At 39.9% G+C, this 25,693-nt stretch overlaps 1 protein-coding gene across 1 annotated transcript in view; it reads right to left on the reverse strand.

Annotated features, from left to right (window-relative positions):
• Positions 1-229: 229 nt before the first annotated feature.
• Positions 230-25,693, reverse strand: part of commd10 (COMM domain containing 10) — a 55,079-nt gene continuing 29,615 nt past the window's right edge. The window contains exons 6-7 of the mRNA XM_023394199.2: positions 1,098-1,157; positions 230-806 (exon numbers count right to left, since the gene is read on the reverse strand). Coding sequence (XP_023249967.1) covers positions 768-806; positions 1,098-1,157 — 99 coding nt within the window. The 3' untranslated portion in view covers positions 230-767. The remainder of the gene's footprint in view (positions 807-1,097; positions 1,158-25,693) is intronic.

Here is a 25,693-nt window from a genome sequence, read left to right on the forward strand (position 1 = left end):
ACACACGAAAGAACAGATGCATATGAACAAGGATATATTCATACATCCATCTAGACAGCGACACATGCACGTGTGCGAACACACACACACATGCACGCACACACACAGACACACACACACATACACTGGAGATCCGCTGTGCCTCCCAGAACTCCCATCTGTTGAACCAGCAGTCCAGGTTGGTCTTAATGAGAAATAATGAGCCTTCACTAAATAACAACAGCTTGGATGGATTTCACCTCCGATTCAGATTTTATTAGAATGGCATTCATTCTCCAAGTTACAAAATTCATTTGTTTCAATTCAATTGCAGTTCGATTCTGACTTTTCATTTCTTTTTTCTTTCTTTTTCTCTGGGTATGCATGAATTTTTCAGATCACTGACTATTGGCACATTTAAACATCTTCTTATAACTAATTTATAGAGCAATCAAACATTAAGTTACTCACTGCAGGGTATAGAAAAATCTCACTATGAAACTTTTTTACATTGAAAAAGGTAATTTTCCCACCTCTCATCTTGATGAAGACATAAAAATTCAAAGCACAGTGAGAATTATCACACCGACCTCTCTAAATTCTGAGCACAAACCTGGATTAAATGGAGCTCATAAGGGAAAGAAACCCCTGCCTACAAATTTTGACATTTTTCTCTAATAAAGCAGAGTGGGAATGTAATTGCCAGGCTTCTAACAGCTGGCATAGCTGTCAGCAAAAACACTAACAGCGTGAATGTGTGTGTGGGGCCGTACATAGAGCAGCAGGCATCAAGTCAAGGAATCCAACTGGCCTTGTACGACTTCAAGCTGGAAGAAAGAGAAGATAAGGTTGAGTTTCGGGAAAAAAGACTTGCACACACTCATGTGAAAAGGAAGAAAAAATCATAAAGGGAGAGAAAAGGAGAGAGACAAGTACAAACAAAATGTATCTAAGTATGAGGGAGACATGCAAGTAGATGGATTTTGTCAGGCAATGTCTGCCATTCAGGATGAAATACAACAAGGAAACACAAAGATGTACACACAATGTGACAGTAAAGTGGACACATGCATGTATGCACCACACACACACATGCACAGACACACTAAAAGACAAACCTTATTGTAGAACTCAAGCAGCTCCTGGTGGTTAAACTCAACGAAGACATTTTCCTGAGCCTGGAGGGAGGGGGAGAGAGAGATAGAGAGAGAGAGAGAGAGAGAGAGAGAGAGAGAGAGGTAGGGTTAGAGAGGCTCAGAGAGGCATAGGAGTGGGGGGAACAAGCTCCCTAACAAATAAGAAAAATAAGTTCAGAGACGTATGAAAGCATGAGAACTGAGAATATAAAAAAGCAACGGTAAGAGCACATACGTAAGAGTCATGACCAACACTTCTTCTGTTGGCTTCTTGTGCTTTCTATAAAAACCTTCATTAATTATTGCTGCTCTCTGGCCAGTGCGCACTATCCTCTAAGTGTTATCCATCAAAGTGTTTAAAAATATACTGAAGGCAAAGTCACTGTCCACTAACCCATGGTGGGAAACCCCATCATTCTTTCTCCATTTGATTTTTACCTTTTAAAAAAGTTGAGACAGGCTGCATCACTTGTTGTCCTACGTAGCTAAACATGTATTAAACACTCAACATAGGACTGAACAGTGTATCGTTTCAGCACTGACATCACAGCGTACGTACAGGTGCAGCAGTCATGCTACTCTGTACAAACCATTTTCATCAACCAGCTTGAGCTATTGAAATTTCATGTATTGAACTTTTATGATAGTGAACATTCACTTATCCAAGCCTCATCTTAAATACAACACACACTGTCTTGTCCATCCGATAAAGCAAACAGATTCATTTGGCATGCAAGGAAAAAGACAAGCTAACAAGAATTCAGAGTGGACGTTTCTTTAATCTAACTTTAAAAGAGGGAAAAAAAGACGAAACAAACGGTCCAAAGTCACGTAAATAAATAACTGAAAATCATATTTCTAAGTTCATTGATGCAGGACAAAAACTTTCCAAATTTTTTTTTCTTTCTCCCTTTCATTTTCTTCAGAAGTTGATAATGTTAACTTCTGCAGATGTTATGAAAATGATGTAACTTTATTATTATGTAACTTTGTTATTTTAGCAAGATGAACTGTATTTCAAAAAAGTGAAGAAAAAATGAGCAAACTGTGCATGTTATAGAGTGACGAATTAAACCAATATTAATATAATGGAACAAATATAAGTTAAGCTATTTTTTTAGCATTATAATGGATAAGGAAGCTTGTGTCTTGTGAAGCTGGAATCATAATATTAAGATTTATGACCACTGCTTCAATATTTTTAAGTTTGTTATTTCAGTTTTCAGTTATATGACAAAAGTATTTGACAGTTTATGAGTAGCAAGTTATTGTAAGACAATGTATAGTGCATCATTATGTGATTGTTCCTCCGTTCCCCTGGGAGCCGTTTGCTTTTTCCCTCTCCTTTCTGAAAAGACTGCAGGCTTGACAAACTGTCAAGGGATGCAAGGTTGCGCAGAAAAACATTGCTGCTATCATCATCATCATCATCATCATCATCATCCTCATCATCACCACCACCCTATCAAAAATGCAGGCTGAACAACAACCCACCACCATGAGCGGGTGTAATGGCGAGCCACTTTATCAAAACCCAAGATTGACAAAATAACTATAATATGTGAAATGCTTTCTGGGTAGCAGAGAATAAGCAGGGCAGTCTCGGAGAGAACCAAAGTACACTCAGTCCTGTCACGCTGACTGTTGATAGCACTGAACTCCTGGCACCAACAAGGAGGGCAGAAGAGGGCAGGAGGAAAGATAGAAAAAGCCAACCTAAAACAAACACAAAGAAAGACACAAACACAAAAAAATATATAAAGGGAGAAAGAAATCTTGACTGAAAGACGGTAAAACCGCATGAGTTGTCCGATTGCTTTCCCCTGTCTACGGATCTCTTCCCTGCAGTTTGGTGCTTAGAGACTAAATGGGACTTCAGGGCTTGAAACTAACTGGCTGGCTGGTTGGCTGGCTGGTTGGGTGGATGGGTGGAAGAAGGTCATGTGTCACGGCAAATTAATTACGGAGATATTAATTAGAAGCAACGTTAAAAGTCCATAAAGGAGAGCACAGAGGGAAAATGCTATCTCTTGTCAAAGCCGCGACTCCACAGCAGCTCCACATGCACAAGGAGAATGTAGGGCAGCCTTAAATTTGGCTATACGGCAGAGGCAGCGCTGGAAGGGCAGCCTCTGCACGACAGGTAATACAGCAACTTATTTATGTGTTGTTACCAAGTAATTAAAAATGAAAAGAAGAGGCACATCAAAGTAGTTCTACAAGGAAATAATCTCTGAGAGTAAACAAGGCATTGTTAGGGAATGGTTTGAGTTTAAATACAAACTGGGCATGCAGTTAAGTAACATTAACAATGAGCACTCCCCGTGTTTCCAACACCACTGATCTGATTCACAGTTCACACCACACTGCTTTCTATTTATCTCCACTATGGCCAACACTATTGTAATGAGGAGACCAGTGCTGCATAATTAGTCATTTGGGTTAATGGTCTATGGTGTGCTAGGGTCAGAGTAACAAACCCGGCCCATTTTTAAAAAGAAATAGGCACTTGTCAGCCGACTGAGTTGTCTCTTATTATCTGACAGAGGTGAGACAAGGGGCAACTGAAAACGCAGCTTCAGTGTGTGAAATATGATGTCGATCAAAACTAAGCAACAATAAAGTGAAGACAACAAACCAGACTTTCTGTTACACAGGGGTCAACGATGAAAGTGTGTTTATGCGTGTGTTGTGAGATTGACAGTGTGTACTGATGAGAATTTCCAGGCACTGTTGGGCGTGTGTGTGTGTGTGTGTGTGTGTGTGTGTGTGTGTGCGCGTGTGTACGTGTGTGCGTGCATGTTTGGCCCATCCCATTGTTCCTCAGGGTTGAGATTTTGCCAGGCAGTAACCCAACAAGGCTCTGACAGATCTAGGCTAACACTAATGGGGATAGGATGCATCATCCTCATCATCACATTCCCCTATACTACCAGTGCGCGCACACACACATGCACAGGCACAGAGACACACACATACACACGCACACACACACACATACACACACACACACACACACACACACATATACATACACTTCTTATCTGTCTTAGAGCCAAAATCCTGTGTGCCAGGATACAGAAAATGGGATTAACCCATGAAGATAATCATGAATTCACTTGCATCTGGTGTTCCATATATGCTACAGTATATTATTACAATATAGGCTACACACTAAGGGAGGTCCAACACATCTGAGAGAATAAACTAACACATGGAAAATAAACTCATAAAATAAATCAAGGACATTTCTGATAATATATGAAATATTCTGTTGCAGGTCTTGGTACAAGCATTATAGCTTTCGACATTCTTACTTACACAATTCCCTAGATAAACCAGCAAAGTCAACGAGAGACAACTGTGAGAGAAGCTCTTTAGGGATTACAGCATAATTCAACTTGATACCTGTTACTTGATAACACAGTGTCCATGGGTTGTCAGTGATAATAACACTATATGCTCATCATGTTCTGATATCTGGGGATGTGACAACATAGCTAGAAAGAAGTCTGACAGGGAGCTGTCTGTTGTAAACATCCATCCGACTTCATGCTTCAACTTTGACGATACTTACCATAGTTGTGCAATGAAATATTATTATCATTTCAGGTGTGATCACTTTTACTTTGAAATCAAGTGGTAGATAACGTGTCCACACTGTGGTTCTTGGGTTGGAATGTATTTCACTCAGTCAGGCAGTTGCTTTTGTCCAAGACTGAAATATAGAAACAATAACCGACACTCATGGTCCCAAGGCGACAAAGTCCGATGTCTGATGTTTCCTCTAGCACCAACACGGGGTTGACAAATTTTTGTTTTTTAATGAAATGTTTCAACAACTGAATGGAATGGATGGTGATGAATTTTGGCACAGATATCTATTGTGCCCAGAGGATGAACGATAACTAACCTAATAACTCCGGCGGTCCCCTGACATTTTATCTGGAGCTACAAGCTTGCAGTACATCTACGAAATGGATTGGCACACAAATTTTAGACTTTGTATGTAATGCCACCAACATTTTGATATTCATGGTTCAAAGTGAAATATCTGGAAGACTGTTTAATGGATTTCCAGGTAATTTGATGCAGACATTCATGGTCTTGGGGAACTTTGGCTTTTCATCTTGCTGCATCCTCAGGTCAAAATTTCAAATTTCTCAAATGTTATCAGTCTAAGTGGTCTGTGTTTGTTTTTTGTTTTTATTTTTACAATGAGACCTCTGCTACCTGTCTGATGGTCTTAGTGCTTGTGAGTTTTGCCCCATTGGATTTTGGGGTAGAGATATTATCATGTTTCCATATCTAAGAAGTTAAGGAAATGAACACACTGATACAAGAAATAGAAATGACAGTCAAGACTGTAAATATCCGAGATCCATGTTGCAGTATAATGAACCAGAATTAGCCTTTAGATAAATTAGTGCAAAACTGAACAAGTGCATTCTCCCTAAAGCTCAGAGAGAAGCTCATCTGATGTCGTAGATTAACAATCTGTAACTCCTGCACTGATATTAAGAGGAGACCAGTTTCACGATTTCAAGCTTTTATTTATAGCTTTCACGATTTTAAGTTCTTGAGTAAACCAGTCACTTTATTCCAATTGATAACAAAGTGACACATTCAGCAAGCAGTGCTTTTATCCCATCAAGTGGTTACTGGTGTCGGTAATGTCAGTTTATATGAGACCGAGATGTATGGCATTGAGCGGTGTCATACCACAAGGAATCTGTGTGGATGGAGCTGTATGGATGCAAAAAGGTGCCCTTCATCAATTATTTGCTTCATTGCAATAGAGGATAGCTTGGATTTGAAACACTTGTCAAAGCAGTGATTTTTTTTTTTTTTTACCTAGTGCTTCACAGAAACTGAATTTCTTACTTCTCACTGATAAAAGCAAAGAAAGGCAGGATGGTGAGAGGGAGTAAAAGATGACAAGGAAGAGAGATTGATTCAAACAAAGAGGAGAGGAGAGAAATAGAAAAAGACATATAAGAGAAATGAGAGGCAACATGAAAACTAGCGAAAAGGAGAACGTGACAGAGAATGAGAGCTTAAGTAAAAGAATGAGAAACTGTGATAACCCGAAAGAGCTTTAATTGTAAAGAAAAAAAAAATCAACCAAAAGCTTCTCAACCATCAAACTACAAAGAATCCATTGACACAATTAATGTGTCTTATAGCTAGAAATTTAACTTCAAACCTGGTGTAACAACAAAGCTGTCTATAACTTCACAGAGTGAGAGAGAAAGAGAGACGGGACAACACGTTTGTAGCCTCCGTGTAAAGCTGTCGGCTGGGTGAAGCGAGCTTAAAATATGCATGAAAAAGTTCATACCAGACAGACACAAAGTGAAACAAATCAGGCTCAAGTGTTGACAACAACTGTCAATCAATTTTCTGCAGTGTGGTCAAATAATGCGTCCTTGTGTGAAAGCTTGTGTTTGTCTTGGAGAGAGGTGGTTGTACTGTGTGTTTTCATAGATAACACTGTTTAGATCAGCATTCAAAAACTGCTATCATCGTGTTGTATGATCTTATAGAAGTCTTACGTCTCGTATTTGAAGACACTGCTGAACACCAACAGGATTCATTTCATCTCTATCATTATTATGAAACACCAGTGCTGATTTTGGCTTTGTCTTGATTGTATACCTTTTATTTCATGGCTTGCCCAATTAATTCCTTTTATTCTTATACACTTTCTTCATTGTCTCTCTCATGTCTCTCTTTCCACTTTTCTTCTTCCTGCAAAGCACATTGTAATCCCTGTTCTGAAAGTTCCTGTATAAATAAGGTTTGCTTGTTTGCTTGCTTGGATGTAGCAGGTTATCATTTTTTACTAGCTGGTGCTAATTCCACCTCTTAGTCTGAGGAGGCTGTTTCTCCAGGAGGACGGAAGCAAGTATTCAGACCTTTAATAAGATGTGGGAGATTAAAGAAAGGATCCTAAAAGACTGGTGATGAGTGATTCATCGATGAGAATAAATTTTACTACAGTAAAGTACATATGATGATCTAATCAGAGGAATATGCTGTTTGTATTACAAAGTAATTTTTGCAGGTATGTGCTCTTGCATGCAGTTGGCCAACACTGGGAGACGTTTACACAGTGTAAATTTTGAGCAAAGTTCAACTTTTTTGTCAGATGAAACTGCATTTTCTGTGGCAGCACCCCTGCTGTGTTTATGTTGTGTCATGCAACGAATGAAGAGGCAGCACGGAACACGGCCTAACCCTCAGGCATGGGGAAGTTCATGCCAGTACGACTAGCTGGTGCAGTGACTACGACACGCTTACCCTCATCAAATTCCTACTTTGCAAACATTATCAGTTGTATTTGTAGGAGCACCCCACCAAGCCAGAAACATGGCAGGTGGGAAAGGGAACCAGGTCCCTTCAGTAGTACACATGGTGTGGTTCCTCTGCATTACCTAGGTGCCCATGTCCAGCTCATTTAACCAAGGGTTTGCCACTTTATCCAGAAATCATTCATCATCAATAAAGTCTTAATTTGCAAAAACAAGATGACTGTGAAAAAACAAACAAACAAAAAAACACACACAAACTGAAAAGTGTGTGATTTGATATATCCCTCTTGGCATCACAAATGGCATAAATGTTTCAGCACATGCATTGAAACCACTGGCTTTGGTAGTTCAAAGTATTTAAAATTAAACACCAAAAATGCATAAAATATGCTACAGTTTATCCCTGCTCGACTAAAATGAATAGACAGACACAAGTTTGGGTCTGACAGTTCAGAATAAAAAGGTATCATCCCTGCTTTTCTGCTTCTGTCAATATGACACCAACACAGCATTAAATCAGCATTGCCAGCTCAAGTGCTGTGCAGAAGGAGAATATAGTAGATTATAGGTCCTCTGTGACTTTGCTGCATTACGTGTCTTCTAGTGACTATGAGCTCTTTGACAGTTTGTCCGACTGGAGATCTCTGCCGCTGCCTGGTCATTGACTTTTGCCTGACAGAGAGAAATCTTGACAATGAAAGACAGAGAGACAGAAAGAGAGGCGAAATGCACAGGAGGCTGAGCTGTCGGATTTTGGCAACCCTTTATCCCTCCTACTCTCAATACACACACTCATAACAAATACACCCTTCCCCTTCCTGGCTGCTTTACTGTAATTCATACATACAGACAAGCACATACTCTTCTGACCTTTATTAACGCACATCCTGACCGTAATTCATCAAAATGAAAATCTGCAACCCTTGCTGGTGCACTATTATGTTGCCATGGGCACACGTACAAGCACCTGATGACTGAGTGACTGTGGGCCTATTTTCTATCTGGTATTTCAACTTGTCTGCATGCTTGACTGCTCTGTCGGTCAGCTTACAGCAACAGCAGTATACGTGTCATTACTGTTTGTCAGTTAGCTTACAATACATCCATGTCTGCCAACTTGTCTGCCTGTCCTCCTCTCTGTCTTTGTGCCAGCCTCCATTCACAAGCTTCCCTGGCTGTCTGAGCCGCTTTCTGCCATCTTGCTGAAAGATGATCAGTGGTGGTTATTTTATGAGGATGTGAAGAGAGGCTGGGCATGCATGCAGGTGACAGCACAAATAAAACTGTGGAGTGAAGACACTGCATTTTTCATAAACAGGTAATTATGTGAAATACATTGGCATCTCATCATCACTGACATTTTTTTTTTAATTAATCAGAAATGACAAAACAACAACTTACTGAGACGTTAACCAAATGTGGGGACACTTTGCTCATATATAATAGTGTGGTTAATGTGCTTGAGGATGCATATGTTTGTGTGCATTTGTTCAGCTGTCTCTTGCCTAAAACAGACTCTGACAAAGGCAGCTGTGCTGTCAAAACCCAGTCCTTAATGTCTCAACAAAGATTTTTGTTGTTTGTGTCATTGCTACAGGTGTGCTGCCTCCCTTTTTATGTTGTGAGTGTTTCTGTCCATCTGTCTGTACCTCATCAACACTGAAGAGGTAAGCCTAGTTTGTAGCCACCTGATTCGCTGTGGAGAGGGAATGCAGATGGGAAAGTGGAGACAGGTCAAAGGTTCAGCCGAGAAGAAAAAGGGATATGAAATTGGCTTAAGCATTATGATGAGTTTAATTAATAGCTTTCTACTCATTATGACACACTAATCAAACTGAATGTAATACATCATACCGCATCATCTAATATGTTCTCTAATTATATTTTACAAATAAGAAGGTGATGGCATAATAAGGCAATTAGAGTATGGCAACTAGTGACCCCCAAAACATTGAAAATATCTTGATCTATTAGAACCAGCATTTCTCAGACTCAGGTTTGCTGCTTTGCCAGTTAGCTGACAGGCTTTTAGTGTGTGTATATACCTTACAGACTATCAGCTTTTGGACTGTAAAACAAATTGCGTTAATTTGCAAGTAAGTTGTTGGTAGTGGGTGTAATGAGATGTTTTCGAAGTCCTCTCAAAGTAGAAAGATACTAAACCTTTGTCATGCTTTTCAAACTTTTGCTGTGCTCTCATGTTTTCTCTGGAGCCAGCTACTGAGAATGTTCATCTAGCAAAACATAGCTTAGTTTCATAGTTACTGAAGCATATTGCTATTATTATTATATATTGAAGAATATTGCGCTATTACACAGCTAATTATAACTGTGAAGTTTAATTTATTTTTCCTTTTATTTACTTATCATTTTATAATTATTGTCATTGGTGTGTAAATTATTTTTTTTTAAATGTTTTTCATTTCGTAAAGGTGCTTCAGTCTTATGTTTTTATTCCACTGTAAGGAAGGATATAAAATCTCAATTTGGCTTTCCATATTCTCCAGAAGTTACTACACTTACGTACCTTTACTTTTTGATTTAAACACTTTCCATTAACCTTTACCTTCCCTGAAGGTCCAATCAATCATGGAAAAATGGAAGTCTACATATCCATTTCCATCCATGCCAACCTGGCAAACTTCATCTGCTGATGATCATGCAAAAAGCCCCGGAAGAGCTAAATGGGGCTTGAGGTGAGATTGTGTTGCAACCTGACAAAGAATAGGAATGAACTTACTGCTTGTAACTGTGTAAGTGTAGGTGGAGAGAGGGTTAGTAACAGCCAGAGTTTTCTAATCGAGAGAAAGAGACCTTTTGTGGTCTGTGGAAGCTCCAGGCTGTAAAGAAACTGTATTTTCTCTGCCTCTTCTATGGGGGTTTTGTCACATAGGATTAACATAATAGAGGGTCTGAAACCTTTGACTTTTATTTGGAAACCTGAAACCTGTTGTGCAGCAGCTGAAATTACCCCATCACTTACAGTACAGTATGTTTGGTCAGGTATCCTTATGGATGATGAAACGTAACAATGAACAATAAAATGGTTTTTCTTTCAATTAACTATATCAGTCCACAAGATTCCGCTCGCATGTGTCAGTGTCCTGGAGTCATTCAGCAAACACTACTGCCATTAGCTTTACACAGAATTGCAATGTGCCAGTCGACAACAACCAACAGTTATCAATAGTTCAAGAAGCAACCATGTTTAATCTTCCCATGACCCTTTGAGCCCAGAGTCGTTCAGAAGCCTGTAGGAGCCACATATGCACTGTGCATTGATTCTGAAAGGGGGGCACCAGGAAATGGTATCAACATCCACAACAGCGCCCTGTAGCCACCGCACAGTGACAGACGTGGAACCTCAAAACGTCAGCCATTCACTAAAAGCCTGTCGACTACAACAAATAAGAGCTGTCAAACCCAAACACTAGAAACTGTCAATCACCACTGGTATTTATAACAGAAATCAGCACGAGCATATATGTGCACAACCATGCAGGCCTCGACAAACACACACAGACTCAGTCTTATTCACCGAAATATATTAAGAGAAGAAAAGAGAAGAGAAGATGAAGTTATTTTCCGAGCCTCTGTCAGACTTATGACATACAGGAGATGACATGATGAAGAACCCTTCATGTACAGTAAGGGGCCTCCCAAGAACATGTAATAGCACCAACATGTCACAGTCTTTGTAATTTCTATGATTTGGAGAAAACACCCGGGAATGAACTGGCCTAGAACATTCAATCAGTCTGAATATATTATCCCTCTTAACTTTTTCTTCCTTTTTTCAACAGGCCTTTTGATAATGCTCTCATTCTATCTCAGCTGTGAAAACCGCAGTAAATAACAGCACAGAAGAGTGGAGTGTATGCTGCTACACCGGGGGAGATGGTGGGAACTTTGACAACAATCAAAAGAAAAACAAGGTAGGCAAAACAATAAACAAACCAGGGATTTTGCTCTGTTTTGTGTTCAGATAGGAGCTGGGAGGAGGCAGCAGGTTCCAGACCTGACAGGATGCACTCCTGAAAACACACCAGGATACACTCACACAGCACATCACACACAAAAGGCCTCACATACACCATACTGTACACTCGGCATGTACATACACAAGCATGCATTGCCACAAAGGTCCATGCAGCCAACAGCACAACTAATAGTCACACAAACATAAGAGTACGTGACACACAAACACAGGCAAGTCAGCTCTCATTAAAACAGAAATTTGCACTTGTGTGCGAATATACACTAACAGAGTGGTTTCCATTAATACGAGTGGATGTTATTTAACACTGTTGATATAATAAAAGTGGTTGCTGTTACATGTATTTTTTCATACAATTAAATTGTCAATGTACAGCTTGTTTTGGTCAAGTTTGCATTCATACGACTGAACATTTCAACCAATTTATACAATACTTTTGCCTAATGATTTATCCATTAGACTACTTTTAGCTAACTATTTAAACTATTTATCCAGTAGAATCCAGTAGACAGCTTGCTCGCACAGGTGAGTAGAGATGCGATGTTAATATCTTAGAACTAACTCTGGCTGAAGGGCAGCCCACTGGTTATTGTAATTGTAATTGTAATTTACTAGTTAATGACTTGAGCTTTCCAGGTACCCACTGGAATCATTGCACTAACACACACACACACACACACACACACACACACACAGATACACTGCAGCCTGTCTGTGACCTCCCTCCTGTCACACAGACACCTTGCTGTATCACACCAATTTCCCGCAGGCTATAACAAAATGAGGAGAGGTCTTCCTCTGTCTCCTTCTGCCTGTTGAGGTGTGTCTGTCTGTCTCCCTGTCCCACTCTTGTCTTCTCTTCGTCTCGTATTGGCAAGACGCATCACCCTCTACTGATGTATTCCTTTTCTTTATCTCTTGCTATCTCTGCCTCAGCTCCTGTCTCCCCTTATATTAAGTGACGCCTTGTTATAAACAGCCCATCAGTGAGCTGTCCATCCGTAGCCGGCTGTGGACTGACATTTATTAAGAGTCAGCTTTGCCTGCAGTCTCCCTACATCTCTCTGCATCCCCACATGAATACAGAGAACCAATTAGAGGAGGAACAGGGCATACGTCTACAAACTCGAACAGGCTAGGCCACAAACACAAACAAGCACACAGCAGACAGACGAATGGATGGATGAAATGAGAGAAGGAGACAGAAAGAGAAAGAGAGGAGAGGAGAGGTTTTAAATATACCCCACTAGTAATTTAGCTAGAAGATGCTACTTTGGGGAACACAGTGTTAACCGTAAACTTTTGATGAAATGGGAGCTACCTACTGTGCTTAATGGGTGCTGTAACAAAGGAAGGAGTCAATAAGGTTGTTGTGAATAAAAGTCACATAACCAACTTGCTAAATAAACACGCAGCACCTTTATTCAAGACATTAAACACACAGAGACACCCTGCACAGTCAAATCGTGCAACAAACTCTCATTCAATGATGAGGCTTGACATTTATGAGCAGCAGGAGGCAGCTACCGGGGCTAAACAAATAACATCCTCGACGGTGGGCTGAATAGGACGACAGCTATTTTGCCTATTGGTTTTGTCTCACATGGATGAGGTCACCAATGTCCTGTCTATGCACTTTGTTCATTATTTGTTTGCATGTGTGCGCAGTCCATCCACCTCCCCAATCAGAATCCACCACATCCTGTGTTGTGGTTAGGAACAATGGGAACATGACTAGGCTTCCACATCCGCCTCTCAAATCTTCACACGCTATGCAGCAAGACGCAGTATGACACTTGGGGATGATGATGGTCAACATGTGAAGAATCCATTCCTATATTAATCACTATGAGGGGACGGGAAGACAGGAAGACTCAGAAAGAAAGGAGCCCCTTTTAGGTATGAAATCTCAACCTCAAGCTGGTTTCCTCTGTCTGTTATAGTAATTATTTTTTTTTACCTCTAATACATAGGCCTCTGTTCTGGAAAAATTGTAAAATGACTTAAGACAGAACTGTTATTAATAGAGCTAAAATGTTTGCATGGTATGTGGCCTCTGGCATACGGGACTACAGTAAGCACAAGGTGAGAGACTGTTTACCAAAACATGCCACTCAACTGTCACGTTATGTCGCCCTCGATGAGGAAGGAGTTCTCTATTATAGGCACTAGTGCAATTTCCAGTCATTTTTACAAAGTAGCTTGCCTTGCTAAAGTCTCCCTTGAGAGTCATACATCGTGCTTCGAAAAAAATATTTAAACCACAATTATGAAGAACCAAGTGGGTAAAACCGCTCACATCAGCTTTGTTTGTATCTGGTTTCATTTGATAACGAAGTGCTGTAAATAAAAGAAGCTAATTTAGTCTGTTCATCTGGCGTGACTACAAGATTAGCACTAGAGCTAACCACCTCTGAATAATGCTTGAACACTCCCGAGTTGGAATAAGGGGTGTTTTTCCTGTTCTCCCTATTTTGCAACACCACGTGAATGAAGCATGACTTCCTAATCTCTCATGACTTATTTTGCATGAAACGTAATACAAACAAATATTGTAATATTGTAACTGCTTATATTCACACTTGAGTTGCGCAGAAAACACTAAAACAAAGAAACTAATTCTGGGCTTGTGGTAATGACCATATTCTATTCGTGCAGGGGTTTGCAGTACGGTTGCCTAATTACACCTCTTTTCAGGACTGTATAGGCGCATGCAAAGTGTGTTTGACTGACAGCTCCCTCATGCTTCTGTTAGTTTAGCTCCAACTGTTTACACAGATTTACACAGCTCTTCTTAGTATTAGTTCATTTCAGCCTGACAAGAGGTCTATTCAACCACAACAACTGACAACACCTGTGTATCTGTGCAGGACCTTTAACACTGATAAGAGCGATGCATTTCACTCAGCACTTCATCAAGCTCATTAAAAAGATACAATGGGTATAAATATGTGAAAATATTAAAAATTTAGTTCTGGCACGAATGAGTGTAAAACAGATTTTAATTCAGATAGTCAATGGGAATCAATAGACACATCATCAAAATCAATATACAAAATACCCTAGATCAACATGCAACATAATAAACAAATCAAAAATCACAAAGAATGAAAGTAAATGTAAAAAAATATATATATTATAGAACTATTCCACAGTGGACATTTGACTTGTCATAGCAGGAAAAACAGGTGTAACTAATAACATCATGATGGCTCCATTACATTAAAGCACAAAATGAGGGCCCTGGAACTGAGAAACCTAAATTTGATGCAGCCATCATTAATGTTATTATAGATTATAAACCATGACGAAAGGAGATAGAGAGTGACACGCAGACAAAGAGGAAGAGAAAGACAGGCAGTGACAGTGGTGCTGCAGCCGAGACAACAGAGTGGCCTCTGCTGGGGGTCATTTGTCAGGTCATTAGGTTTCCCAGTTAATGAAATAAAAGAACAATAAAGAATCTCTGTACTGTCCAACACAGAAAGTGGTTGTTTCAGTGTGGAGTGCCCTCTTTCACCCACCACTTCCCACCCACACACACACACGCGCGCACACACACACACACACACACACACACACACACACACACACACCCACCACCTCCAACCCACACACACACACACCCACATACACACGGACACACAACTGAGTCTGTAGGTGGGCAAGGGTGGGATTTTCACACGCCTCGCTCCCCAGAGCCCATTCAGTACAGTACACAGCATGGCAGCAGGACATACACACAAAGACTGGGATTGTCTGCACCCAGTGGGCCACTCACTGAACTAGAATGACAGAAACACAGTGAAGCACGGATGCAGATACATACACAGGCTCACTGCAGACATGCATGAACACACAGACGCACGTACGTGCACACACGTACACACACACACACTGCATCCAGAGCCTTATTTCTGAGAAGCACAGGCCTATAGAGCTGACTGAAGCCCACAGTTAGAACAAGCACATGGATGGACAGAGTCACTGTCTGATTAATTTCCTTCACTAACTAACTACTAAGTATTAAGAGGCTGAATAACGTCACCACAGTAAACTCACATTCTCACTCTTTGATGCACATGAGAGTTTTTCTGAGTTGGACTCAGACAATAGATTTTGTTTCTAGCTCAACAAACTCAGCTGCAAATAGAACCATTACTGTATAAATATTACTTTGATCAACCTGCAATTGTGTTTTTGCTAAGTTAAATGCACTTTGATGCAAGTTCCGCTTTCCCACTTTGATGGCCCTCCTGCAGTGTTATATTTGATTTTTGAGGCATTTTAAGCAGTTAATTCATAAATAATAGCCAAGGCCACCATGGACCTAACAGAAATAAATGTTTGAAAGCCACTTACTGTTCTCTTAATAAAACATTCTGTCTTATTTTATTAAGCATACTAGTAATAAAAACTCTGTCTCTCTGATTGTTTCTTTTAGGACCAAAAGCAGTGTAGATAGTAGATAAAGAGTCCAGGGGGGCAAATGAGTTACAGTTAATCATTAGTTATTCTAATTCAGTTTTTTAAGAGTGTTATGTGCTATATTTCCTTTTAATATGTGCCAACACTGCACTTTTTAAGTGTTTGATTTGTGCGGCTTGCTGTAGGACCAGGCTTCTTCTTTTTTCAAACCAAGTACATCCAAGGTCTCTGTCTTTCTCATTCTCTTCCTGTCTTCCTCTTTTCTCTTTTAAGTACTAAGTCAGCCAGCACCAGTGATTAAGTCTTGTAGCACACAGCCTGTCAAGTATGCTCTCTTCTGCCCTCACTATACATGTAGGTTCACGGTTATGCAGCCAACTACACACAGTTCCAATAAAGGCCAAAGACAGCAGCTGGCCCTTTGAATTTTTTTACCGGAAGCAAAGTGAAACTGTGACTCCAAATCAGAAAAAACAAGAGTAAGACCAAATTTTTTTGTTAACTAGCCTAATGACACTCTACTGTAGTCTGCACAGATGCCACAAAATCAATTTCTGAAGGCGTAAATATTCCTCAAACAGGTATGTTACTAAAGAGTTCAGATTACTGGGGTGATAAAAACACTAAAGGATAAAAAGTAAACTGGTGATTGTTTAAACACCAAAGCTGCTAACTAACACTGAGTCCTCTGAAGGTCTCACCATGGCAGATTATCACTGGGTTTTCTAGATTTTTGTGTAATGACATCAATGCGAAGTCCCTAAATTGAAGTTGATCATTTTCTTAAGTGAGTCAAAGCTGTGGCTTGTGGGAACAAAAGTGCAATGTGGATGTGACACCAAGATAAATACAAGCGAAGAGAGACATTTGTCAGCTATTGATGGCAATGGCTTTCCACTGGTCTCAAGATAAAGGCAAACTATACAAACCACCAAACTCAGCAGGAAAAATATTCTCATTGGCTCCACACTATAGGCTCTTGAATATATTGTTATTCTGGGCGAGTGTCAAGCTACAATTTGGGATAAATCTGGCTCACATCTTGCAGGGTGCGTGCACCGATGGTGCTTCAGAGGCAGCATGGTACCATCTGTGCTACTCAGCAGCCTTTGTGAGCTAACTGACGATGACTTGGACAACCGTACCATCGCCACATCCTCCGTCCTAGCCTCTCACTGCTTCGCAGGCCTCACTTTAATCAAAAACACTTCTATGCAAGCATGGAACACAAAAACCCACATGCACGCACACAACCACATTTTATGGGCACTGGAGTGCTTTTAGTGGTGCCAGTGACACTACTGAACTTCTATGACAAATGCTCTATGACCAATTCCTCTCCTTCCATTCTGAAGCCCACTCCCCTGAACTTCTCCCTGCTGAGGTAGAGCCACATTATTATTCAACCACATGGGAATCTCTCCCTCCCTTCCCGGGGGAAAATATGACAGTTCTTCAACCCTTCCATCCCTCTCTCCCCCTACTGTGGTCAGTGTTGAATAGAAACAGAGCCTGGTTCTGATCAGCCCTTTAGTCGGCACGTCTGCAATGCGTCATCTGCTGTATGCTGCGGTTACTGGTTTCTCCATGGCCTTACAGTCTATAAGCCTAAACCAATATACGAGCAATAAGCGCTTCTTCTCATTGATTTGATACATTGCCACTGCCTCATATAAATGAGTATTCCTGTTGCTTAATATTATTACAGAAATCAATAATTCAAGCTGTCAGTGGGATAATATTTTTGCTTGGTCATTTTCTTTACTAATAACTACACTTATATCAAATGTCATGTATCAGCCAGCATCGCCCAAAGCTGAGCCAAAGGCAGTGAGAAGAGACTGACACACACCATGCCATGTACAAAACAGTTAGTAAATTTTTAATAGGTGAATCTGGGGCATTTTCTTGTAGAAGACTCAGAGATACTTGTTGATGTGTTCACATGAAAAACATCCCAAACCGCTGCATATATATAATACATATATTTTGCACTTTCTATTGCAATGCATTCTGTGCCTGACACGTACCAAAGCATTTAGCAAAATTCCCCTTTTCAAGCTCAGCGCTTGAAGCAAGGCGGATAACTACACATAATAAAAGGAAATACATGCAGGAGTTTTCATGGATTTCTGATTGAACTTCTCCATATGTGGTGGAGGAAGGAAGTGGTGCAAGCCATTAAGCTTTACCTACATCAAACCAGTCCCCCAACCACCTCAGCCTGACAATCTTAATCTGACAAACCGGCATGGTTCATGACTATTTCACTGATGTATGAACTTGAAAACTTGTAACAAAAGCCTCCAGAGGGTCTTTAAATCCAAGCACACTGTTAAAGACTCATCTGAGACAAGGCTAAGACATCTTTTCATCATCGTAAGAGGAATCCCGAGGATTCATCCCCTGTAGTGAATTTGTGTAATGTGAGCAGCCGAGTGCAAGAAAAAAAAAATTGATACACCTCTCCCCCACCTCCTTCCAAACCTCCCACTTGTATTTCAAACACTTTAAACTTACTCTCACTCTTGTTTCTTCCAAAAATACTTTTAAGCTCCTACCAGTGTATTTTACTCATTCATGATTCATTACTGTGCTGCTCATGACTATGGGATTCATAAAAAGAAGCTGTGCATTGGTGGGAAGTCGCTCTAGATAAGATAAGTCATCTAAATGCCAGCTTAACATGGGGGGAACCTCATCTTCCAGCATCAGGTGATGTCTGTGAAAGGTAAGGCAGGTAACTACAGAAAAGCCTGTCCTAACCTGACTACTTTTTTACTCCACTAAGTGACTCACAAATGACACACTAGACTATTTGGACTTTGTACACATTAAACATTAAATACAGCAGAAGACAGTGCAAGGAGGAGGATGGGAAAAGAAACAAAATGTGAGAAGGGAAGGGGGGGACAAAGAGAGAAGCCTAAAGATAAGCAATTTCATTTTGAGAGTGAAGCAAGCGAGAGAAGTTAATCCATTCCATAGTCACCCACCACAACACCCTACATATGTGGTCTGTGGGAGTGGCAGGGGCTGGGTTGGCCTAAATACATGCAAAATGAATAAAGCCATAATATCCTTTGATACAAGTCTTTGAAAGCTCCAAGCAGCATCTGTTCCTACTTTTAATCTGGTTAGGGTGTTTCTCTAAATACAGCCAAATATTATCATCGTCAGCAGGCATTAGGGATAGAAGGATGTGACACGATCAATGGAATGTACTAATGCAGCAGAAAATGTCAATAATCCAAGTTAATTTGATTTCTCAGTGTACATATTTAACTCCATAAGTAACTATGAGATGAATAAAGCAGCACCTGAGAAAGAAATTCGATATAAACACAATAATGTTGATTAATTATTATAAAGCAACTGACTTGGGTGTATATCTGAGAGAGCAAAGGATTGATACTTGGTTCACACTGTGCTCTCTGTTTCCAACAATCTGTCCTATGTGGCCTATTTAGCTCAACCAACATCCAGCAACTGAAAACGACCAGACCTCAAAGTGTGTGAAGCCTCTCCCCGTGCTCGTCATTACCATGTTTGTTTATCTACAGCTCGCTCCCTCAGAGGAACATCCAGCCTTGTTAAGGAGGGAAAAGAAAGCTTTAAAAGTGGAAATAAGGCATACATTTCAGTCCGGTCCCAGGACGATGAGCGGTACTGAGGTATTTCCATAATGGTATCTTAACGGGAGCTAGCCGGCTGAGCGAGAGACACGTCGCCCTCATTAAGGCACTCGCTCAGGAACAGATTAGCGCTTCATTAACATACAGAGAGAAGCGGGGGAAATTACCACTCTCCATTTCACAGTCTGAAAGGCAGGCAAAGACCAGAGTTAGAGATAAGTGGTGGGGAAAAGATGGACTCAATTTGGGGGAAGATAAAAATCGATGTACGGTATAAAATTTGCTATTATGGCATCCTGTACGTCTCTGACCGTGAACGTGCAAGGCAGTTACCTCCCTGTCTGGCTGTAGTCATATTTCTGTCGTTCTCTGTCAGCCCGTCTTTTATTCTCCCTGTTATCACCACCTCTGTCACTTTTCTACATTCCCACTGGCCTTTGTGGCTCAGAAAAAGGCCTGACTGGGCTTCATTATGAGTTACATTAGTTAGAATAGAATGAAAGTGGTTTCCCTGGCCTGTATTGGTCCTTTTTTCTAATACCATAAATCCCTGAACCTCCTGCATCAACAAAGCCAGGCTTCCCTCCTCCTGATTACCCTGATGTTAAAGGCGAAGGAGACCCAGCAGGGCAGTGTGTTGGACAATGAGCCGGCTTCGAAAGAAGTGCTGGCAGGGCAGGTCACACTAAAGCTACAAATCCAAAAGTTTATTTATAATAGGATCCTTACACTATACCAAGAATGCACATTAAGATGATGTGATGCTAATTTAACATGGAAAACATGCTGGCTATAATGTGGTAGCTGCAGTTCCTCTGTGTACTTTCAGATTCATAAATCAAAGATCAAGAAGTTTTGCAAAAAATGATTAATTAGCATTTTGCAACAGTGAATGAGTTCTTTTTTTTAAGGCCAAAGTGGTCAAACAAAGTCTCTGAGAAAAACTGTGATTAGGGATTCTCAAGCTAATTCTCCAAATGTGTGTCGACATTGTGCGCAACAAAGTATTGTACTGTTAGCCTGCCCTTCACCTCTTCATATCCTAATCTTTAAATCGTAAATTCCCATGAAGTGCTTTTAACCTTTAGATTTATTGGGCCTAATTAGTGAAACTACCTGTCATAAGAAGGCAGAAATATCCTGACCCTTACTGGAAAAACCCAAACTTGACTTAAAGAAATGTCTAATTAGGAACTCTACCTGCTAAAGGACATTTGCAAAAGGGAGAAAATGAACTTTCTAACCTCTAATTTTGTCTTGTGAATTTTACAAACTTCTGTCCCGATTTTTCTGACCCTCACACAACTAAATATTTTAACCTCTCTAAGATATTTAATTAGGGAGAGACCTGCCATCACACTCTGCCCAATTAACATTGGTGAGGTTTGAACTTGTCCTGAATCTTTTTTACGTATACCTTTATCCTGAATGATCTAAGCTGTAACAAACTATTTGACCTTTGCTTGGGTCTAATTAGCGAAATGCCTTGCCACTGGAATCTGGCAAATAAAGAAAACCATTGGAAACCTATACATTGACTTCATTTCTTTCTTCCTTGTCCCCCTGCTCTTATTAAATAATATAGTTCCGACCAAGCCAGACTGTCTAACTGTATGCTACTGACATCTTATCTTTCTCTCGGAGGGAGGCTGATTATTTAAAGGTTGGCAGGGTTATTATCACCTACACAGTCTAAGCTGACTTTGGCCAGGAGGCCCTGAGACTCAGCAATGTGCTCTAAACTAATGAGCTGTGCTTCATTCTATAAAGAAAAGGAGTATGTGTCAAAGCTCTATGAACCCAAGCTAACTGAAGCCACATTAACCTTACACAAGAGTCATTTTAGAGTGGAAAACCTCTGGAGTCACAATTCCCCTTTTTTTTTCCTCTGAGAAATGTATTAGGTTTACACAGGTTTTACTCTAGCCTTAACTAAGAAAAATGCCCAAACATATAGAAACATATAAAGCAAAGAGGTAAGTTCTTGGCTTTAATGGACTGAGATTACACTCAAAGCTCTTCTTGCTAAATGTCTACATGCAACAATACCTTATCACTATCAAATTTCCTGGGCTTTATCACTAGCCTAAGGAACTATACCATCTACAATGACTATTTAAGAACTAATCCACTAATATAACAAGTTACTTCCAATATTTTTAAAATTGAAATGATGAATGCCAAATGATAAAAAGCAAATAACAAAGAGAATATTTTGTAAGTCTGCTGCACATCAACCTTATATCCCTCTGAGTCATTAAAAATGTGATAATCAACAAAATTGCCAACATTTTTACACTGCAAAAAGGCTGATAAGGCAGATAGGAATTTTACATTATTTATTTTTTCATCCAATTTTCACCTATTTTTCACTAAAAAGACATTAAAAACCAAATTAACATGCCTCACAGGCATGTCCTTTGCTATTTTAGATACAATTTTGAGCAGATCTGTCAAGGGAACCACTCTAAACAGGTAGATTTCTGACACACCAAACTTGTCAAACCGACACACAATGCCACAGACTACACTGGGGTAACATTTTTGGTAAGACTAAGTTGCATTATGAGATGTATTGATAAAATACACCAAACATACCTACTATAACCTATTAAAAGAGTGTGGCAACTTACAGTGCTATAATTAAAATATACAGCTATTTTACAACATGGCTTTCACTATAAAGCATAAACCTTTCTACTCACATGAATGAATGAATGAATGAATAAATGAATGAATGAATGAACTACAGCTCTGGTGCAGTACTGCTCTCCTCTCCCTAAACACCTGTACATTATGTCAGTATGGCTACAGATAGGATTAAATAATAAATGAACCACAGAGACAGGACGTCTGCTGACAGTGAGATCACTGAATTACAGCATAATGAGCTCAACCTGTGCTGTGAGGTTCAGTCACATGTGAAACAATCACCTCTTATTAGCCTGTCATATATGGAGGTGTCAGAGCCATGATTGGAGCTGTAAACTAAAGTGAAACCAGGAAATCACACTGACTTTTTACCCTGTTGTATATCAAAGGATGTTTAGACATTTTGGGAAATTTGGTTTTAGTGGTTTTAGAGGGAATTATGTGGTGTAACTAGTTATTTATCCACCCGCAGAGAAAAAACACAATTAAAATGATCTAAATTTAAACGTCCACTTGGGGACTTTTTGGAATAGAAAAAAGATACACCTGTTATCCAATGTAATTTAAAGAAGAAAATGAAATTTTATATTTTTCATTAACTTTAATTGTGTTAATTTACATTTATATACACAAACATATGTATGTATGTATATATATATATATTTATGTGAAAGGTCTGAGACAATCAGGATGACAACGATTGTTTCTGAAATTACTCCATATCTTGTATTGTGTAGTATATTTACTGTCTGCCATTTCATCTGAGTGTCTGAATTCTGAGTGTGAAAATCTATTAGCAATAAAAAATGGCATGGCATGTTCACTACTTCCTACTAACAATCCCACAATGCCATTTATAGATGTGAAAATGAACATTGAGTGACTAAACCTGCAAATGATGACAAATAATAATGTGTATGTGGTTGTTTTGTGAGTATTTGCAGTGTTTTGTCTATTTTCATGTGTTCTCTTAAGTGGCAATGAGATGAGCTCTTAGGGCCACTGCAGGAACAACATCAGTTTGAGAAACAAAACATTCTCACCATTTTTCCTAGAGAGTAGCATTGTTTATGCAATTGTCATGGAATTGAATTTAACAAATTACACCTCAGCTTTTAAGCCAATCTTGACAAGAAGTGCTCAGAAAAAAAAAGAAATTTGAAGGTGTAATTGTTTTGTTTTGTTATATTATGATATAAAACAATTTTGGAAAATGTTCTTATTTACATTATGACAGCCACAGTGTAGACATAATTTCCATCATTCAGACTAATTCACATTAAGAACAGCAGTTGTACTTTTCTCATAGCAATAGGCACAGTATCGGGATGCTTCTAATGCAATGCATTCCTGAAATAAAATCCAACCTTGCAAAATAACATCACAGACCTAACTCATCCCAATGCAGTAGCCTAGATTCTTTTTCTCTCTTTCAACATCTCACACAGGGAAAAAAAACAGGTATGAAAGCTTTGATTGTACTATATCCTTGAAGTGTGAAAAGTAAACGAAACCCAAGCAAGGAGAGAGAAAGAGAAAAAGGAGGTGGAAACGGAGCTTCAGGTGTCATCCAGATTCCACAGCTATCTTTAAGTCTTTCATGACCAAATCAAAACATACCCACTGTCTCTCGTCTTCATTGTCAAACCCTTTACTGCCTCTCCCCCTGCCCTGGCTCCTCCATCCATCCATCAACCCATGTTTTTCTAACCTGAAAGCACCCACACGCTCGTGCACAAATACACAAACACACCATGACTGGCCCATCCATCTGGTGCACACACAGTTCACACAAATACTACTACATACATACATACGCATACTAACACACAGCCACAGACAGGCACACATCAACACCACCTTTAACCCTTCCTGTCTCCACACTCAAGTCATAATAGTCTCCAAGAAGTGAGAGACAGCAGAAGCGTAGCCTCTGCCGAGCCTCCTGAAACGCTAGAGTTGTTTTCCAGCCCCGCTTTCACTATCTCAGGTCAAATGTGCTTTCTGCTGAAGGAAGCTCATCATCTCAAAAACTTCGGAAAGGTCTATGAAAGGTTTTACCGATGTTTCAAGTCGTGCTTGCGTGCTCTCTCTCTCAAAAATGGATGACTTCTGTCGACTTAAGTGCCTCACTGAAAATGCAATTCAAAACTGAACTTCGCTGTGGGGGTATGGTGAGGTGTCATCCAACTTTAAAACTGTACTATGTTACAGGTATGCGAACCAAACCCTCAGCCTAATGTCACAGACACCTAATTTGGCATATTCAAGATAACTTTGAGAGTTTTATAACTGTTAGAGCGACATAGCCGCTGGCAATACTGAAATATGCCTTCAAATAGAATTAACTAAGTTTCACTAGTAACAAAGATGAACCCTCAAAAAGTTGGTGTGTGGGTGTACTTGTACTTCTGTCGTTGTGAGGACCAGTTTGAGTTTCAGACCTTGGGAGGCCTGTCCTTACAACTTTTTTTTTTTTAAGACTTGGTTATAGGGTTCAGATTAGAATTAGGTTTAGGTTAGGGTTAATGTTAGGGTAAGGGTAAGGGTTGGGGTAAGGGATTCATTTGTGATGGTTAAGGATAGGGTAAGGGGCTAGGGAATGCATTATGTCAATGACAGGTCCTCACAAAGATAGATGTACAAGTTTGTGTGTGTGCGTGTGTGTGTGTGTGCACACTCATGTGTGTATGTGTGTGTGCCTCCCTTTGAGGGCTTCTCCCATCTCTTCTGTGACTAAAAGGATTGTGGGGATTTTTGACGTAATGGCAGAGAGAGAAAACTGCCTCGTTGGGAGCAACTGCCAAAAGGCAGAGGAGGATTTTTTTTTTAACATCCGCACCAACCCTACCCCATCTTTTTCTTCTTCCCCCTCTTCTTCTTCTTCTTCTTGTCGTCTTCTCCCTCATCCTCCTCTTCTTCCTCACTACCCTATCTCTTCATTCTGCTCTCCACACCGATGTGTCTTTTTAGAAGCTTCAGAGGCGGGGTGTCTTATCGAGGCTTCCCAGGTCTACGGGCGAGGCTGAGAAGAAGCTACTGTCAACCCCACTTTCTGCTATCAGCTCTGTGGCAGTCACAATGAGGCTGACATGCATACTCAAGCAAGCACATTCACACAGATACACATGGAAATAAATGCACACACACAGGCTTATCAACCCCAAACAAAAGTATGGTTTAGACTAGAGTAATTTTCCTACAGGGCTTCGGTAGAAAGAGAAATTGTGCTTAATGGTCATAATTCTAAAAATTCTTTATGAAAACTGTCAGGAGGAACCTGACCAGTAAATAGAGACAGGCTGAAGCTTACAACAAGCTGACAGCTTATTCAAAAAAGATGCTGAACACATCTAAATCCCATCCAGTCAAAAAAAGCAATGAATGTGAGGGGCATTATTTCCCAGTGATTTTAATAAATAAATGATGATAGTGTTGAGGTTAGATTTCTTTTTCTATTCTCTCTTAAACCAAGACACAGCTATCTTCCCAAACGTGCTTTTGTTTTCACTGTTACAGAAGGAATAACAATATTTCTATCTATCACCAACT

Source organism: Seriola lalandi, unplaced genomic scaffold (assembly GCF_002814215.2).
Source record: "Seriola lalandi dorsalis isolate HSWRI2012SDOR001 ecotype SW California unplaced genomic scaffold, Sedor1 jcf7180002054946, whole genome shotgun sequence".
NCBI lineage: Eukaryota > Metazoa > Chordata > Actinopteri > Carangiformes > Carangidae > Seriola > Seriola lalandi.